At 42.0% G+C, this 20,141-nt stretch overlaps 1 protein-coding gene across 13 annotated transcripts in view; it reads right to left on the minus strand.

Moving 5' to 3' along the window:
* Positions 1-20,141, minus strand: part of SLC4A11 (solute carrier family 4 member 11) — a 232,644-nt gene that overhangs the window by 75,736 nt on the left and 136,767 nt on the right. For 9 of the 13 annotated variants that reach the window (XM_043544918.1, XM_043544916.1, XM_043544924.1 and 6 more), the window contains 3 exons: positions 18,056-18,102; positions 13,590-13,821; positions 11,617-11,698 (listed from right to left, as the gene is read on the minus strand). In XM_043544918.1, coding sequence (XP_043400853.1) covers positions 11,617-11,698; positions 13,590-13,821; positions 18,056-18,102 — 361 coding nt within the window. The remainder of the gene's footprint in view (positions 1-11,616; positions 11,699-13,589; positions 13,822-18,055; positions 18,103-20,141) is intronic. The other 4 variants (XM_043544917.1, XM_043544919.1, XM_043544922.1 and 1 more) reach the window with 1 other exon arrangement.

The raw sequence follows: 20,141 nt of genomic DNA on the forward strand, positions 1-20,141 counted from the left end.
TTTTGGGATAAGGTCCACTACACTATTTTGAATTCACTATCAAAATCAACTGGCTCCTATGGGACAGAAAAAACATTTAGACACTTGTATTTCAGGGATGAGATCTGGTTTAGAACTATATAGTACATTATAAAACAGGTCTTACCCAGATCAGCCCCTTTATTTTCATTCCGGTGACTATCTTTGGAAGGGCTTTTTGACAGAAGGGTGCTGTCAATGACCACAGTCCCAAAAGTTATCCATTCTGGCTCAGAAGTCTCAAGCTCATGGATGAAAACACTCAGAATGCAGATTTCTACTTGCATGGAAGTACGAGACTGTATCACATCAGTCAGGATCTGTCAGCTGGGGACTGCCTCTCCTGCAGCCTTAAGTCCCCAGCAAATCATCTCCTATGAGAACACTGCCAGATGCAAGAGTGAAGCAAGAACAAACTCACTCAACCAGATTTTGAGAACAATCTCTTATTTACTCTGGTTTCTGTGTCTGGTATCTAACAGGCCACTCTCTCCATGAATTCTCAGAGACAGCACCTAGGAAGACTGACTGCAGACTTCTGTTCTAACAAAAACTAGAAGGTAACACAAGCCATTGCCTACTTCAAACAAGCAACAAGTGGCAGAGAAACCGTGCAGTGGATTTCTGTAAGTAGTAAACTCAAGGAATATAAGAGCAGCCATACTGGCCATTCCAATTGTAGCCAATGCCCAGTGTCCCAGAGGGAATGAAAAGAATAGGTAATCATCAAGTGATTGGTTTCAGAGTAGCAGCCGTGTTAGTCTGTATTCGCAAAAAGAAAAGGAGTACTTGTGGCACCTTAGAGACTAACAAAGTTATTTGAGCATAAGCTTTCGTGAGCTACAGCTCACTTCATCAGATGCATAAAAGTGGAAAATGCAGTGAGGATATTTTTATACACACAGACCATGAAAAAATCCCAGCTAAATAGGCCAAATAGGTTAGTGAGTGAATTAACAAGACTTACTCCACCCTTGACTGAGGCAGACTACAGTTTAGCTGACTGACCTCTGGTAGCTCCTGTTCTGAAGAACAGCATCTTAAGTCATCTGAACTGGAAAAGAAACATACTTCAGGGACTCTCTGTAAAGTATCTTGCTTTCCTGTTCACTTTGATGTTCAAAAGGGCATGCACCGTTTCAGATTGCCAGACAAAGTGCAATAGGTACAGAATTCTTTTAAACTGTTCCAGACATGCATGGATACTGGTGACACACTTTGGGGTTCAACCTAGACCAGTGAGGGGTTGTATCACCACTCGCTCTAAGTGTTGTGTGCTGTGCAGCTTTGGTTCGGGGCTCTGATACCAAGAGCCAGCTTCTATAGCACACAGATCTCCCCCTGGCTTCCACCACCCAGTTACTCTTTACAGGGGGACCTCGACAACCCTTCCAGCCCCTCATTCTCCCTCCAAACCACCCTTCTTACTGTAGCACCACAAAACCCTATCAAGTTTGCTGCTCCTTTAAAGAGATGGTAATAAGCAGCTAATTCACTTAAGGGGAGGGGGGTTGACAAACCCCACCACTTCAATCAAAGCCCTGAGTTGGTTTATGGTCAAAGTAAAAAGTTTATTAGCAAAAGGATATAATTTAAGTGATACTAAGTATAGGGAATAAGGACGAAATGGTCCCAAACAAGAAGTGGTAAAAATATGCTTCTAAAGCTAAAACACGACAAACTAGAGTCTTTTGTTCAAAGAACTTTTCTCACCGCCGTCATTCGTCCAGCCTGGCTGGCCTGTCTTTTAGCCAGGACCCAGCATACAGAGCTCAAAGTGCTTCGTTTCTTTGACTCCTCAAGTGAGGAATGCCAAAAATGGCTTTTCCTCTCTGCTCATATCCTTGAAGTTTTATCTTTGTTTTCGAAGTCAGGAAGCCCTCCTGGGGGCTCAGCTTGCTTGGAGCCAGGTTAATTTTTGCAGTCTCCTCCTCCTGTGGTGACAGTTTGTGGTTATCTCCCCCACTCACTAGTTGGATGGCTTTGTTTACCTTTTATGTAAATATACCTTCACTATCTCCCCTTGCTCAGTTTACACTGGAGACCCATTCAAGCAGGCAGAACCATTCCTTTGTCTAGGTCAAGGTGCAGTGAGTGTGTCAGGCTTGACTAGAGTTGCTGACACAGAATAGTGAACAACCAGTGACCCTCTGTGTCACATGGGGCAAAGAGCCAGTCCAGACCTGCCTATGACTTGGTACATCAGAGAGGCTGTACCCACATTAAAACTAGTACTCAAACCAACGCCACCATGTTGTGTCACACAGAGCATCTCCTGTATTTCATAGACCCATTAAAATAGAAATCTACAGCTCGATTAGCAGCCAGGGTAGGTAGCTTAGTTTTCTCTGTGAGTGAGTGAGAGTGAGACCTATGGAAAAGCTACTGGCAAGTTTGGTTAGGACGTAATTCTGTTAACGCTCTGGGGAGAAATTTTGGATGCAAACAAACGATAACTTTATCTCTGCGAACAACTGTAAAAAAGAGGGTCTCACCATGAGATCCTGAAGCTCTCTCTTTTTCTGTGGATGCAATTGCTATAATAAAGGCTGTTTTAATTGACAGATGAAGAAGGGAATATTCTTTCATGAGTTCGAAGGGAAGTTTCACGAGCTGAATTGAGTACGAGACCAAGATCCCGCATAGGTGTGGGCTCTCTAACCAGAGAGTAGATGTTCATTAACCCCTTCAAAAATCTTTTTTCAGATTGTGGCCAAACAGAGTCTTTCGCTGGGCTAAGCAGCAAAGAACAAGAGAAGGCGGCGAGATGTACTTTTACTAACAATATGGAGATTTCAAATTACTTTTGTACTCTGGTATGGACTGAGCAGGAGCTGAAGCTGGGTTTAATATTATTGTTGATTATTCACAAAGAGAACCTTTTCCACTTATGATCATAACACAGGCAAGTTGAATACTTCCTAGAGTTCAATAGAATCTCCTGTACCTTGTCTGAACAGGACAGTTCAAAATCTCTCAAAGTCCTATGGCCCATGCTGCCAAGTGGAGAGAGTCTGGGTCCAGATGGCAACTCCGACACCTCTGCTGGGTCAATAGATCTGGAATTGTGGGCAGAGACAGATAGTTGCAGTAGATCTGAGAACTGCTGTTCTTTTGATCAGGTCTGGGCAATCAGAATAACTTTCGCTTTAGCTTGTTTGATTTTCCTCACTCTTAGAATTTGAGGGTGAGGAGAGGCACAGAGAAGACATACACCCCAGAGTCCAGAACAAACAGCTGAGGTAGACCAAATTCCTAGCAGGAGAGGACACATTTTGCACAGTCAATTTTTGCAGATCTGAATTTAAAAGGTTATCTAAAAATATTTTTCAATTGCAACATTTTGTACCAGAGCACAGCAAGAAAAGGGTTCAGTCAAACTTCACTTTTCTTACTTTGGAGGATTTACATTAGATCTTGAATGTTTCCCTTAGTTAAGCTTTTACATTCTTACTCCAATCACCATCCTTTCATTTGCTTTAGAGGTTTTAAACAATTAACATAAACTTGTACCACTATACACAATGCCTGCCTCTTTCAGTCTTACTCTCACTCCAGCAGTAGAAATGAGAAATAAAATGAAGCTCTGGAAAACAGAAAGACAGCAGCATCAGTTTAAGGGATAGCTGAGGGTCAGGATGAGGAATGACACGCTGCAGAAGAATAATGGCAAAAGATATTAGGTTATTTTCCGATTAATTTTACAGTAAAAACAGATTATTCTCCCTGACAAATCCTCCACTCAAATTAAGTGAGTTGTAATTTTTCTTCAGGCAAGGCACATGCTCTAAAAATATAGCTCTATTAAAAGCTTTTCTACACTAGCTACAGCAAAAATACAGTAAAATAATAGCTATAATTATAGGGCACAACTCATCCACTTCTTTCCCTCATAATGTTCCTCCCTCTCTTTTAATTAAAGTCACAAAAGGAGACGGAAATAAGGAAAATTGCAGATAATAGCACGATACACCTTTGGGTTATAAGCTTATTTTTTCAAATCCTGATTGCCACGGAAATAAGTATTACTCACACACGCTATTATTCAACTCTTAGGGTTCCCTTCTGTGGAAGAGAAAGCATGAATTTATGCCATAAAACCATTTGTATTTAATTAATCAGAACATTTGTACCATAATTTCCCCTTTGATCAGTGCTTTGTTATGAAGTGACTTGCTCTGTGAACATGTCCAAATAGGCATGTCATAAGTGACTGTAGTGGATGCTTGATGACACCTACTATAGTAAAGCTTATATAGGGTCAGTATAATAATGCCTGCATCTGTAATTTTCACTCCATGCATCTGAAGAAGTGGGGTTTTTACCCATAAAAGCTTATGCCCAAATAAATTGGTTAGTCTTTAAGGTGTCACCGGACTCCTTGTTTATTTTTGCAAATACAGACTAACATGGCTGTTACTCTGAAACCTATATAGGGACTGTATCCTTTCACTATAAAACTCAGTTTTCAGTTGCTCACAGCTTTCTGACAAGTTGGTTTCTTGGGCTAAAATTTTCCATGATTGTCCACAGCCTGGGAGTGAATTTGTTTTTGAAAGCCTTGAACAATACACCTTCAGCTAGCTGATTTATTATGCCCCGGGGGCGGGGGGAGTGGGGGCGGGAAGAGACAGTCCTAGAACAGAATTGCAACTAAAATCTACAGGACAAATCGTTCAGCTCAGAAAACCTTCTGTGGTGAAGTTTCCCAGTCGAATAATTGATTCTTCACTGATTCTATTATCCTTCCCAACTCATTCGCAGATGAAGCTCCTACCATGACTCCTGCCCCTCTTTAGGAGTACTTATTCCTGACACTCCTCACAAGCTTACTCATCTTCGGACGCTCGTTTACAGGAGGGGGGATACAATTCAACACAAGCTTCCACAGGATAGCGTTGGGAGTGCGGTGGAATGTTGTTGCGGGTGCTGCAGTGTTGTTGCTGCTCTTGGAGCTCCAACATCAGCAGCACTCGCAGACAGTGCAGCAGGTTAATTCAGCAGACCTCCATGTTATTCACAGGAAAAACCACTGGCTCGGTTCAGTGCCAAAGGCATTTGGCCAAGTTTATTGTCGACAAAGCACAGCACTAGCGCCTCAGAGGAGCTTTCTCTGTGGAGAAAGAAGTGGTTCAGGACTCTTTAGAAAAGCTGGACGAGCACAAGTCCATGGGGCCGGATGCGCTGCATCCGAGAGTGCTAAAGGAGTTGGCGGATGTGATTGCAGAGCCATTGGCCATTATCTTTGAAAACTCATGGCGATCGGGGGAAGTCCCGGACAACTGGAAAAAGGCTAATGTAGTGCCCATCTTTAAAAAAGGGAAGAAGGAGGATCGGGGAACTACAGGCCAGTCAGCCTCACCTCAGTCCCTGAAAAAATCATGGAGCAGGTCCTCAAGGAATCAATTCTGAAGCACTTAGACGAGAGGAAAGTGATCAGTAACAGTCAGCATGGATTCACCAAGGGAAAGTCATGCCTGACTAATCTAATTGCCTTCTATGATGAGATAACTGGCTCTGTGGATGAGGGGAAAGCGGTGGACATGTTATTCCTTGACTTTAGCAAAGCTTTTGACACAGTCTCCCACAGTATTCTTGCCAGCAAGTTAAAGAAGTATGGGCTTGATGAATGGACTATAAGGTAGATAGAAAGCTGGCTAGATCATTGGGCTCAACGGGTGATCAATGGCTCCACGTCTAGTTGGCAGCTGGTATCAAGTGGAGTGCCCCAAGAGTCGGTCTGGGGCCGGTTTTGTTCAATATCTTCATTAACAATCTGGAGGGTGGCATGGATTGCACTCTCAGCAAGTTTGCAGATGACACTAAACAGGGAGGAGAGGTAGATATGCTGGAGGGTAGGGATAGGATACAGAGGGACCCAGACAAATTAGAGGATTGGGCCAAAAGAAATCTGATGAGGTTCAACAAGGACAAGTGTAGAGTCCTGCACTTAGGACGGAAGAATCCCAGGCACCGCTACAGACTAGGGACCAAATGGCTAGGCAGCAGTTCTGCAGAAAAGGACCTAGGGGTTACAGTGGACGAGAAGCTGGATGAGAGTCAACAGTGTGCCCTTGTTATCAAAAAGGCCAATGGCATTTTGGGATGTATAAGTAGGGGCATTGCCAGCAGATCGAGGGATGTGATTGTTCCCCTCTATTCAACATTGGTGAGGCTTCATCTGGAGTACTGTGTCCAGTTTTGGGCCCCACACTACAAGAAGGATGTGAAAAAATTGGAAAGCGTCCAGCGGAGGGCAACAAAAATGATTAGGGGACTAGAACACATGACTTATGAGGAGAGGCTGAGGGAACTGGGATTGTTCAGTCTGCGGAAGAGAAGAATGAGGGGGGGGATTTGATAGCTGCTTTCAACTATCTGAAAGGGGGTTCCGAAGAGGATGGATCTAGACTGTTCTCAGTGATAGCAGATGACAGAACGAGGATTAATGGTCTCACGTTGCAGTGGGGGAGGCTTAGGTTAGATATTAGGAAAAACTTTTTCACTAGGAGGGTGGTGAAGCACTGGAAAGGGTTACGTAGGTGAGGTGGTGGAATCTCCTTCCTTAGATATTTTTGAGGTCAGGCTTGACAAAGCCCTGGCTGAGATGATTTAGTTGGGGACTGGTCCTGCTTTGAGCAGGGGGTTGGACTAGATGACCTCCTGAGGTCCCTTCCAACCCTGATGTTCTATGATTCAGGTACACTCACACATGTATGCCCGTGACAAGGTACCCGCTCAGTCAGTACACCGGGATCTTGTCCCCTAGGCTGAACAAAGATGTCCCTCCTACATTGATACAAACAAGTTACATATGACACTCCAGATGTTGTTAGTTACCACCCCAATCCATGTGCCTGTTAGTTCAAGCAAAACATCCTTATCCATTGTCCTATCATCCCACTCTTATCTTCCGCGGGGTCTTTGTGTTCCTGCACCATCTCTTAACGATGTGTTTACATAGTTACTTGAGAACTCTGGGTACGTGTTCCTGTACCATCTTCTCAGGTCAGGAATGCGCTTACTTGGGTAGCCAATACCTAGTGTATTATTTTTGCCAAGGCCAGGCCTACTCGGGTTCACAGCCTTTGGTTCACACTTAATTATGCCTAGGGCTCCAGCAAGGTCTACAGATAGCACGAAACTGGGCGCAAGCACTCCCAGACTTCACCAAATAGCAGGCAGGCCACATAAAAACTGCTAGTAGATTGGAAGATAGAATCATAGGACTAGAAGGGACCTCGAGAGTACATCATCTAGTCTAGTCCCTTTCACTGAGGCAGGACTAAGTATTATCTAGACCATCCCTGACAGGTGTTCGTCACTGGAGATTTTAAAGAGCAGGTTATACAGAGATTCCACAACTTCCCTAGTCAATTTATTCCAGTGCTTAACCACCCTGACAGCTAGGAAGTTTTTCCTAATGTCCAACCTAAACTGCGCTTGCTGCAATTTAAACCCATTGTTTCTTGTCCTATCCTCAGAGACTAAAGAGAACAATTTTTCTCCCTCCTCCTTATAACAACCTGTACTTGAAAACTGTTACTACGTCCCCTCTCAGCCTTCTCTTTTCCCCCCAGTCTTCCCTCATAGGTCATGTTTTCTAGACCTTTAATCATTTTTGTTGCTCTTCTCTGGACTTTCTCCAATTTGTCCACATCTTTCCTGAAATGCGGTGCCCAGAACTGGGCACAATACTCCAGTTGAGGCCTAGTCAGCGCAGAGTAGAGCGGAAGAATTACTTCTTGTGTCTTGCTGCCTTGGTCTGCAGGCGTCGCCCCCTGCAGCTCCCACTGGCTGCAGTTCCTGGCCAATGGGCTCGGAGCTGTGGAGCCAGCGCTCAGGGATGGGGGACGGCGGCAACGTGCCTGCAGAGCCAGCTGGCCGCACCTCCACTAGCAACAGCAGGGATGGGGAGGTGCTTATGGGGAGCCACCGGAGATGAGCGTCCCCCGATCCGGCACCCTGAGCCCCTCCTGTGCCCCAAACCCCTCCCCAAGCCCGCTCCTGGACCCAAACTCCCTCCCAGAGCGTGCCCGACAGCCCCTCCTATGTCTCAGCCCCCTGCTGGCCCCACACCAACCACACTATAAACTGGACGTTCAGTGCAGATCAGCAATGCCGGTTTATAGAGCTTGCCGGTTGGTGCAGTACTGGATAAAAGAGTTTTTACGGTACTTTGCATTTGTCCTTATTGAATTTCATCCTATTTTCTTCAGTTTGTCCAGATCATTTTGAACGATAATCCTATCCTCCAAAGCAACTCCTCCCAGATTGGTACCGTCCACAAACTTCATAAGTGTACTTCCTATGCTTGGGCTTTTTCTTTGAGGCCCCCCCAAAATGCTACAAAAACTCCACAGCCCGCCTGTGCCACAACAACTGGTTTTCTGCATATAAAAGCCAGGGCTGGTGTTGGGGGGTAGCAAGCAGAGCAATTGCCCATGGCCCCATGCTACAGGGGGCACCATGAAGCTAAGTTGCTCAGGCTTCTGCTTCAGCCCCAGGTGGCGGGGGCTCAGGGCCCTGGGCTTCAGCCCCATGCAGAAGGACTTTGGCTTTCTGCCCAGGGCCCCAGCAAGTCTAACAGTGGTCCTGCTTGGCGGACCCCCTGAAGCCTGCTCGCGACCCCCTAAGGGGCCCCGGACCCTGGTTGAGAACCGCTGCTCTATGCCATTATCTAAATCATCGAAGAAGATATCGAACAGAACCAAACCCAGAACTGGTTGACTGTGAACCACGGATAACTACTCTCTGGGAACGGTTTTCCAACCAGTTATGCAAACACCTTATAGTAGCTCCCTCTAGGTTGCATTTCCCTAGTTTGTTTGTTTATTTGTTTATTATCCCTAGTTTGGATATCAGATACTGTTCCACACATATCGATGGGACTTCTATTGAGGTAGGGGGGAAGGAATAGCTCTTCCAGCTTCCTCATTGAAATCAATGCCATTTATGGACACTTTATAGATCAAACACATTAAAACCACGGATGCCTCTATATCAACCCTCAGACTTGAAACTGGGAAAACATACAGCAAACCATGGTCTGTTTGGAAATGAACCACAAACATTCAGAAAGACAGACCTTTCTAAAGGACATATTACCATTCTCTGTGCAGCTCTCAATAGGAGTAAAGGAACTATATTATTTATGCAGTCCTGTAGTGTACATGACATTTTATAGACATAAAAAACAAGGTCTCTCTCCCAAAAGAGTTTATAATCTAATTTACTGTCTTGACAGTATGATGATGATTTATCATTTGTATTACCATAGGGCCTAGAAGCCCTAGTCATTTACATGGACTTCATTCTGCTAGGCACTGTACAAATAGGTGGAGAGTTTACAGTCTAGGTACTTGTATGGTCCCCATACAGCACACAGGTGCCTATTTCTGCAGGTAACTCAACAAATAAAGACAGCTTCAACTTAGGGAGTGGATGTGTCATGTGACAGAACTAGGTAAAGAAGAGAAGAACTTTCTTAGGGTTTACCAGAATTTTGAGGTGCCAAAAGTGATGATTTCTCGACAGACATCCTGCAAACTGTGCACACTGCTAGGGAGAGAATTCTAAACTAAATCAATCATATTGTTAATTACTAATGAATTTATATCAAGCTCTACCCTCTGCTGAAAAGGATGTTGGCAAGCAGGTTACCAAGCCCATCTTCTGCAACAGATCCGAACATTGTGGTCACATATATATATAAATCCCTCAGCTGTGATGATAAACTATCTGCTCTCCAAAACCTGCCAAGGCACCAGCAACAAGGAAATGCATCACCAAACTATGGCTCAAAGGAGAAAACCCTTCCACGAAGATGTGGTTAATGTAAGCCTTGAAAAATTCTATTTGCTCAGTTGCCTAAAGACAGTAAATCCTTTCCCCAACAGGTAAGTAAAAATATCGTTAGTCTTCTCAACGTGTTCAGTCACCGTGGCACTTCTGTAGACCTAGTGATCCAAAACACTCGTACTGGGGGATTGGAGGGGCCATGAGCACTATTCTAGTCTACAGGTGGTAACACAGGCTGAAAATGCATTACATTACAATCTCACAATTCAACACCCACCCCCCAGTGTTCCCTGGATGAAACACTGCTTCAACCATACTGAATCAGTAGCACTTAACAACTTACTAGAGTAAAACAATTATGCATCAAATACCCACGTGCCTAGATGTGGGGTTCTATATACATGTTCAACTTGTAGACTGGTCAGTAAACAACAGTGCATATACTTGCATAGGACAATGCTACAAGTAACTTGCTCTTAATTTCATACAACAAATTAACACCGGAAAGCTGTATAATATGCAATATATTTAATTATCTCTGAAGAATCATTCTCTGTAACACTCTCTCTCTTATACAACAGGCAAAAACTCCAACCAAACACACACAACCAAAGCAAAGCTCTGATAGATTTAGGAGCTAAGAACAAACATCATAGCATGGATGTAGCGGCAGGGTCCAGAGATGAGGACAAATTACCAGAGGAATGGAAATCCTCAATGCCACCACAATAGCCACTTCAATTTGAAACAGAAGACTTCTCATGACAACTTTCTCAGGCACTCTTCAGCAATCTATCAGACTAATCAGGGATACATATTCTCCTCTTGATACGCACATATAATTACCAGTGACATTATTACACCTTTTCCAAACCTTTGTTTGAAAGACACATGAGCATGTGGTAATGCAGAGGATGAAGTTTCCCAGATCAGTCAGTGACTTCTAGAGTAATCGTTTTTTAATTCCAGAAAGGACCAGTGTGGTCATCTAGGTATGATTTCCTGCATAACACAGACCATAGAATTTCACCCAGTGATTTCAGCCAGCCCAACAATTTGTGGCTGAACTAAAATATATCTTTCACAGAAACACCGAGTCCTAAATTAAAGATGCCAAGTGATGGAGTTGACCACATCCCCTGATATTCTGTGTCAATATTTAATTCCCTCATTGTTAAATACGTGTATCTCACTTCAGCTTCCAGGTGCTGGTCTCCGTATGCCTTTGTCTGACAGATTAAAGAGCGCTTTGGAGTCAGATCTCCTTCTTCTGGGTAGGTAGTGGGTAGACAATGATGAAACTGTCTCTTACTCATCTCTTAGATATGATAAACAGATTGAGCTGCTCAAGTGTCTCATTCTAACAAATGTTTTCCAGACCATGAACCCATCCAATTTCTCAATATCCTTTTAAAAACGTGCATACCAGAACTGGACACGGTATTCCAGCAATATTTTGTCTAATATCGTACAGAGAGGTAAAAAATATTGTGCAACCTTCATTAATTACTTAAACTGTCTGTCTCCGTTTCCCCATCTGTAAAATGGGGAACATTCACAGTATAGCATATCAGTGCTAAGAAGTTTAATTCATTAATGTTTGAAAAAGCTATTGAAGACCCTTGGATGGAAGGTAGTGCAAAGTAATTATTATTATTATTATTATTATTATGTGTCCATGAGCAGAAGGGAGTAAATTCTCATTTATAAAGTGCAATACATATTGTTTTGTACAGGAAAAAATGTTTCTGGTTCTGAGTAGCCCAGGAAGGGTTCCCAATAGTTTGATGTACTTACATGATACAGAGCCAGGACTGTTGATATTGAACCCCTGTGACGGTTGCTGTGACCCCCTGAATTGTATCGGATAGGAGGTGAACTAGAAAAAAAAAAAAAGACACACTTAGAAATGTACTGGAAATTGTTACTCATCAAAGCAGACTCGTGTAGAGTTCTGATGGAAAACACTGTTGAAGCACTGGCATGAATACTGCACTTTTATTCGCTTATCTGCTGATTGGATTGATGCACATGAAAAAAGGACAAAAGATAGAAACACTCAACCTGATGTTTTCAAATACTGTCCTTAAAAGACATTTTACAGCCTGGAGTGGCAGTGGTCTTCTCTTCGTAATGAAGCTGACAGCGTCAGGCTAGAAGGCCTCTCTTATAGAAAGAAAATAAGGTTAAGTGGACTCCAAGTATCAAAAGAGGAAATCTTATCCTTTGGTCAGACTATTTTATTCCCATTGCTTGTTCTGTGGAACAATTTATAAAACTTTATGCTCAACTGCCATTGAAAAGAGGCAGAAAATCTGTATTACATATAGCTATACATATATGAACAAATGAAAGCTTAGCATGGAATAACCAAAGCAGAAACCTATGTGCTACTCAGGAGTCTTGTCAAATTTGTTAATTAAATTACTTAAAGGTGGGACCACTGTATTTTAAGTAATACACATTTGTATATTCATGAAAATATTTTACCCTCAATGAAGAGATTCTAAAATGCACAAGGATGCTTGCAATCAATGCATCTTCGTTCTGCTAGTGTTTCATGGGTAATGGCACCGGCACCCAGCCCTCCAGATCGTGTACTGTTACATGGTTGAGTACGATTTGATCACTGGCTCCAGCATCTTATGCCGAAGGCCAGCTAGTATTGCTCCTACGGCATCACACCGAATTTCTGGAGAAGAGGAACTGCCTCCTGTCACTTTCATTTGATTGTCAAGTATAAGAGGGGTAGCCATATTAGTCTGTATCCACAAAAACAACGAGGAGTCCGGTGACACCTTAAAGACTAACAGATTTATTTGGGAATAAGCTTTTGTGGGTAAAAAAACCCATTTCTTCAGATGCATGGAGCGAAAATTACAGATGCAGGCATAAACATACTGACACATGAAGAGAAGCGAGTTACCTTACAAGTGTAGAACCAGTGTTGACAGGGCCAATTCAATGAGGGTGGATGTGGTCCACTCAATAATTGATGAGGAGATGTCAATACCAAGAGAGGGAAAATTGCTTTTGTAGTGAGCCAGCCACTCCCAGTCCCTATTCAAGCCCAAATTAATGATGTTAAATTTGCAAATGAAGAGAAACTGCAGAGCTACATATGTTCCAGACTCCTCGTTGTTTTCATTTGACTAAGAAACAATGTTAAATGGCTCCAAGGGAAGTTCTGTCCAGGTCTCCTCAACTGGTTAGATATTTGCAACCACGCAGAATTTCAGCGGAGCCATGGAGGAATTCACAAGCATGTGTCAAGTTGGGTGATTTTAGGTTCAGAGAGATTCCCATGGCAAAGTGGAGTATTTCTGGGAGCAAGCGGTACCAGCCCCGAAGGGACTCTAACAAACACCACAAACAAACAAGCTCATTAACAGAAAGAGAAATATTCGAGACCAAAGGGTAATGAAATACAAAGAGCTGATGATGACCCATCCCTTCAGACTGAACCAAGATGACTTAACTTAAACTGGAATATTGACTTTGTGTCTAAGTATAAAACGTATCTTAACAATTCAGACAGACACAACATGGGATAACTCAGCTACCACATTAATAAATGACTCAGATATAAATGTTGCCAATGGCATGACACACAACATAGGAGCGTGTGGTCACGGGGAACGAGCAGTGAATATCAAGACCCATAAGCAATAATGAAAATGACACAAAGCAATTTAGATGTTGTTCATAAGAGTCAAAACATGCAGCTCAGCTAGAAACTCCACAGCTACAATAAATGAAGAGGTAGTTACCATTCCCTTCTCTGGGGGCTCCTGAATCGGTGAATAAAGTGCTCATTATTTTGTCAAAGTTGCAGCTTGGCTCCGTGTTATCAGAATCTTCAGCAAAGTGTTTCAGCATCTCTCGAAGGACATCATCCAAGGAGGTTGCTGTCTCATCCAGTATGATGATAGCTCTGGCCAGGAACCCATCCAGGTCACGGTGGGCTCTGACTTCTTCCTCAAAATTCTTTAATTTCAGGTACTGCGTTAGGGAAAGGTTCTCTCATTAGATGTTTCATACTCACACTATATGTACCAATGAACCACTAGAGCACCCTGACCGCCTGTATAGTTAGCCACACATATGCAGTTTGTTCGGGCTGTAAAAATGACACAAATCTGAAGATTTTGTGCCACACATCCCACGGGACAGTAGGAGTTCCACAGAATCCCACTCACAAGACAGGAAAGTCATAGAGACAGAGACTGAGAACACAGCCAGGCTTGACCACAGCCGAGCAGCAGCACCGTGATAACTCCGTAGGTTATTTTTTGTTAGTTAAATAATTCAGTTATCATTGAACTAAGGACCTGCAGTTCCAGCTCACGTCAGTGGAAATTGCGGGTGCTTGTTAAAAGAAAAAAATAATCAGACCACAGTATGTACACAATCAAATAGATACTGCAATACATTTACAATTCTACTGGTGCTTCAGGCAAAGTTCTGGCAAAAGGACATATATAAAAATACAAATTTTAAATACTAGTGCTAAATGAATGGTTAAGGTTCCTAAGTCCCATTTTCAAAGAGTGATTTAGGCCTATAGGAGTCTAAATCTGATCGTAAATCAATCAGATTTAGGCTCCTAAGTCACCTTTGAAAAAGTGACGAGCACTTTCAAAAATGTTACCCTATATCCTTATTGTTGGGGGTCCACATTTGTCTCATACATGACAAATGCAAACTCTTTTCCTTTTCCATGTATAGCTTAATCAACGTGTAAGTAACATTTTACTAATGACTTTAATTATCAAGTTGTCAGTACAAGCAACACATCCATTGCAATGAACACTGTTTTACTTTGCATCAATCAATTTCTTACATAGAATAATTTAGACAGAGAATGTGTAAGTCACAATGGGATGCTTTATGCTGGAATCTTCCCAATGAAAACTGAAAAAGCCTCATAACAAGACAGCGGTTATAAGAGGAAGAAAAAATAATTCTTTATACTCTTAAAGTGCAATTACAACATTGCAAAAACCAGTTGTCTTCATTGTAAGAGGGAAACAAAGAGTCTTTGAATGTGTTGTGTTTACAGGAATGAAAGAACATAATTAAAATTGCTTTCCCCCTTCACAAGTGATATCCATGGCTCCACAGCCAACAACAATAAATATGGATTATCAACCAGGCCCAAAAGGAGTTTTATCTGTTGGGCTACTGCTGCTTTGGTGATTACATCTGCTCACAAATGCTGCAAGAAAGTTTCAAAAACGTGTTCCAAAAATTTATTCTCAGGAGCATTATTTCCTAGTTTTCCCATTGTCGAGGTTGCTTCAGGCAATTCACTCAATTGATTGGGGTTCTCATAAGCAGGTTCAAATCCTGCCAACAACATGTTTGGCTTCTTTGATTCTCATGCTTACAGTACATAAGATGATCACCAGCTGGAGGCAAGAAGTATTTCCTCTCTGTAGATGGTAGAGGACTACACGAACAGCTGCATTATAGGAATTTATGTACTCCTCTCATGTATCTGCCATGAGCCACTGTCCAAGACTGGATACTAAAATATGCCTCAATAGAGAAAAAAGCAAAGGCATTGGTCCATTCCAGAGAACGGGCTGAATTGAAAACACTTCAATAGCAAGATGACAAGTATCCAATCTAAAGCTGTAACTTGTTCAACTGGAAAGCAAGCATTAAGAATTTAATTCTTCTTTAAAAATCACTGCAATATACTCGCAGATTTGAATGACAGACAACAGCTAGTAGTGATCAATGCTCTGCATGCAACTTGGACCAGAGAGAGATTTAAAAAAAAAAAAAAAATTTGGAAAAACAGATCAGTTCTTTCTTGACATACCTGCTGAGAAAACACATTCAGCGTTCTGATTTTCCCTGCCAGTAGCTGATGGCAGAAGACCTACAAGAGCATAAGGAAATGCTGCTCTGCTGTAGCTATCTGTGATGCCATCACCTGTCCCAGGGGAGATCGGAATCTGCCTGTGCATTCTAGCAGGTACAAGGCTTTGGAATTCACCTCAGTGAAAAGTGGCCAGTCTTTAAATGACTCACCAAGAGTCACGGCAGGGGTGCCACATGCCCCCAGTCAAAAAGGTCACAACATATCACGTTTCCTCTTCTTTATGCCCTTCTATTGGTCTCCCAACCCGCCTCTCCCATTGCACTGTTACCCCTCCATCCACTGCCTTCGGGCGTTCTCTTGTCTTTGGGCTATACAAAGAGAAGGGGAGTTCCAGCCGCAGAGAAGGAGACTTTAGTAGAGGACAGTGGCACTCGCATCACCTCTGTCAAAAAAAGAAATTAAGCCAACTCTGCCTGCTCCCGATTGGTGGGCAAGGAGGCACACATTCAGCCAGCATGGCAGGTGGCTGGCCGGGGAAGGATGCCCTGAAGGACAGCAGTGTCTTTCAGAAAACAAGACGGTGACAGCTCTGAATGCGTTCTACCTGGGGACTTTGGGGCTGCAGAGAAGGGTTAGTGTGGGAGAATGGCAGAAAAGCAACTCCTCACCCCTACCCTGAGCAACCCAAATAACGTGGTGGCCCGTGACTTGCAGGATGCTTTGAGTGCGGACTACTCCGGCATTCACAGTGAAGGAAGCAAATACCGAACAAAAGTGAGAATGCAGTTAAAAAAAAAAAGGGTAGGGGGGAGAGAAATACATTCATTCTCTCTAGGTCAGTAGTTCTCAGCCCATGTGACATCCTCAGGGCCACACATGTAGTGTATATATTGTGTGGATGCACCCTCTCCCCCCTTAAAACATGGAGAACTGCATGTGCAGCCCACAACGATAAATAGGTTGAGAATCACTGGTCTAGGTGCATCTATGTCTCTTACAACGTCACTTCTGAGCACAGCATCACAAGGCCTCTGAACCAGTCCTCCTCTGGGGTCAAGCAAATTGGCTACAGAGTCCTTAGCTAATCCTGGCCAAAGTAGATATGACAGATTGAATAATAAACAATGGTAATTATGCCCTAAAATCCTTTAAGTGCTACCTGTATACAAATAAGTGAGCTACATCTTTCAATTCAAAAAGCAAACTGCTATATATTCACTGCTGCCTTCCTTTTGTTTCTTCTTTCTAAAAAGAAACTCTCTTTTGTGGTTATAGTTTGTGTTTTAAGAGACTATTTGTTTTATTCTGTTTACCACCCAAAACATTTTTGGGTTTTTTTGTGGAGAGGGGAAATCTTAAACCATTTAAACCAATTTCCAAACATGGGTGCCTGAAGTTAGGCATCTAAATACCCATTTTAGGTATGTAAATGCTAAATTAGAGTGCCTAAACACGGATATGGTTTCAAGCACCTAAATCAGCATTTAAGTGCCTAAAACAGGCACTTAAGTGTCTAAATACAGATTTCTGCACATAAAGAACACAAACTTCAAAATCTGGCCCAAAATTAATAGGTTTAATAATTATATTCACGTAACCTATTGGGTTTTGAAGGGCTAGCGAGTCTTACTTCAGAGCTCGTGGGCAGGTGGGAAATTGGGGAATGAGTCAAGAAGATTTAAAGGAACACCACGAATTTAGACTGTCTCTCTCTCTCTCTCTCTCTCAGTTTCCAGATCCCACCGGATTGCCAAGATTCTAGATTGTAAGTGATATTGGGTAAGTTTCCATTTCCCTTGCAACACGCTTTCTGGTTGATTTACCTATTTATTAAAATTGTTTGCAGTAATGCGGTTTCTATATGAATTTTTTCATTTCTCTGTTGGCACTAACGTGTTATGGCCTCATAACTAAGCGCAAAATAAACATTATTCGACAATAATCCTCTTTGGCTACACTGCTTCAAGGGAGTTCACTCCCGCTGAACCTCCTGAAGGCAGATCTGATTAGCTGGGATAAACAGGAAACTGAATCACACAGTTACAATGTCTATTGGGTGCTTTTGTTTTTAAGTCTGAGGCAAGCTAAGGAGACTGTACTGCTGTGTGTAGGCATAGACCACCTTTCAGGCAGTTTCATGAGAGCAAGTGATGAATTAATATGGCCCAATAAGAAGGATATTAAATGTTGATGGCAAAAGAAATTGTGTTTGGAAAAGGAGGACAGTACATGGCTTTTTGGAGGTAAACAGAAACAAAGGTATTCTGAGAGAGCAAGGCATTTAAATGTCTTCTGATTAGGCCAGAAAGAAGAAATGATCAACCTTACTTTTTCTATTAACGTGTTATGATTTACAGGAGCGAGTTAAAAAGGATTAACCAGGTAAACAGAATTGCTACTTACCTTTCTAGATGTATGTAATAAAACACAGCCAGCACTTTCACTTTCTACTGGAAAAGAATTTGAGAAAAACATTACAATCATAGGTATCTGACAAGCAACAGGCATCAAATGAAAGCTTTGCAAATATGCTACAATATAATGTAAGGTGAAAGTTTATCATTCTGCTGACAAATTAAGCTTTTTGGTCTGACATTGGCAACATTTAATAACCTTTGTAGACAAATTTGTGACTACAGCAACGAAAGAGCTATTCAGTGTGCAGAAATTTTCTTTACTATTGAAATCAACAAAAAAAATGGAAATAAGTCAGCAAAATGCTTCAAGGTTCTGCAAAAATATGATTTTTTTCCATTAGTGACAAGATTATTTTCACCTAATCCCCAATCCAGTAGGTAAAATATGTAACTGTATCCCATGCATCTGTCTCTCATTCAGGTTTACTGACAAAATATTTCAAAGGATCAAGAATATTTCCTCATTTAGAATCCAACCATGCATTCACAGTAATTAATGCAAAAAACTCCCACTTTGGGAGCAGTTCTGACAGACTAAGTGACATGATGACTTGGAGACAGGATGGGAAAACACCACCACCACCTACTTGTAAAGGATCGAACTTTATGGCATTACCTTGACAAGACCAAGCACTGCAAACTATTTTTGGAGTTTTTGTAGACTTATTTTGTGTGTAATATTACACGCATTAGATACCAAAGTGATAGGAAACTTATGAACATCTAAAAAGGCACTGAGAAAGTCATTTTAATGAGATTCTGTATTCTAAATTCTTACCTCTGTTTGCTAGCCACACAATATATATTAAAGCGATTTTTAATTTGTTATCTAAATTATGGAGAACTGAAAAGCAAAGCATAGGAAATTCCTACTCTCAATCCTCTCCAAACAGCAAAATAAATTAATAATCAATTAAGAAAATTTTGCATATCTATAGCTCTTGGCATGAAGTAGGAAATACTCTAGGCCTCCATACATTTGTACTGTAGTATTAAAAATAAATAAAAAAAGTATTTACTTCTTGTGTACCAAGTAATAAGTAATTTCCCTTGTATGTTAACCAAAGACAGTTGAATGGCCAGTGGAAAAAATGTCTGCCCTATATTTCAGAGGTCTGAATTCATAACTGTCGGGATTGCACTTCTGTTAAAAATTCCTCCTTTCTTCTTCACAGTACCAAAAGCACCACTATATTTTCAGTACTTTATTGTTTTAGGACACAAAATACAGTGAAAATGCAGAAACAACTCTTCCACACTGCCACGGAGTTCAATGGAAATACGGAACACGTCTTTGTTGAAGCAGCAAAAATGCAAGAGAACTTCTGTATGTGGAGCCGTGACTGCGTAGACTGCAATCAGGGCCATTAAAAGCTAGTAATCTTTTCTAAATTGGCTGTTTTTAAAACCACATCTTTAAATGGCTGAACTGCTTCTATTATCTTATTTTTATATGCAAAATATTTTTGATCCACTCCCCCCTCTCATTTACCAGCCACGTCCTCAACTGGTACTCTGCTTAACTCCATGATCTTCAGTGGAAATAAAGCTGATTGATACGAGCAGTGGGTCCATCAGACATACAGGCTATGTCTTCACTGTAGAGTTAACTTGCGTTATCCACACGCTAGAGAGAGCTGCCACTCTGTGGAACACTGGAGCTACAGAAAGCGAATGGCTCGGTGCACAGAATGGTTTTATTAGCAGCTGACAAGTTGTGCACAATTGAGCTTTAGCCTATATTCCCCTCAAGTTAAAAGCACTCCCCCACTTGAGTTAAGGGTTTAGTGTGTGTGGATGGACCTCGAGTTGGGGCAACACGTGAGTTTACAACTCAAGTTAACTCTACAGGGAAGACAAGCCCGCACATGCACCCCTTTAAGCACAGTGAAATATTATAAGGCAGTTCAGATGTCATAACTACTATTTACCATAGAAACTCTCGGAGTGCAGAGGCTACACCCATTTCTTTCATCAATCAACTAGTTATTAAAGTGGAATTAACTTTGAAGTGTTATAGATTATGCAAGTCCCCATATGAAAGTTATGATTGTTAAAATATCTTTGCCAGG

Source organism: Chelonia mydas, chromosome 4 (assembly GCF_015237465.2).
Source record: "Chelonia mydas isolate rCheMyd1 chromosome 4, rCheMyd1.pri.v2, whole genome shotgun sequence".
Lineage (NCBI taxonomy): Eukaryota > Metazoa > Chordata > Testudines > Cheloniidae > Chelonia > Chelonia mydas.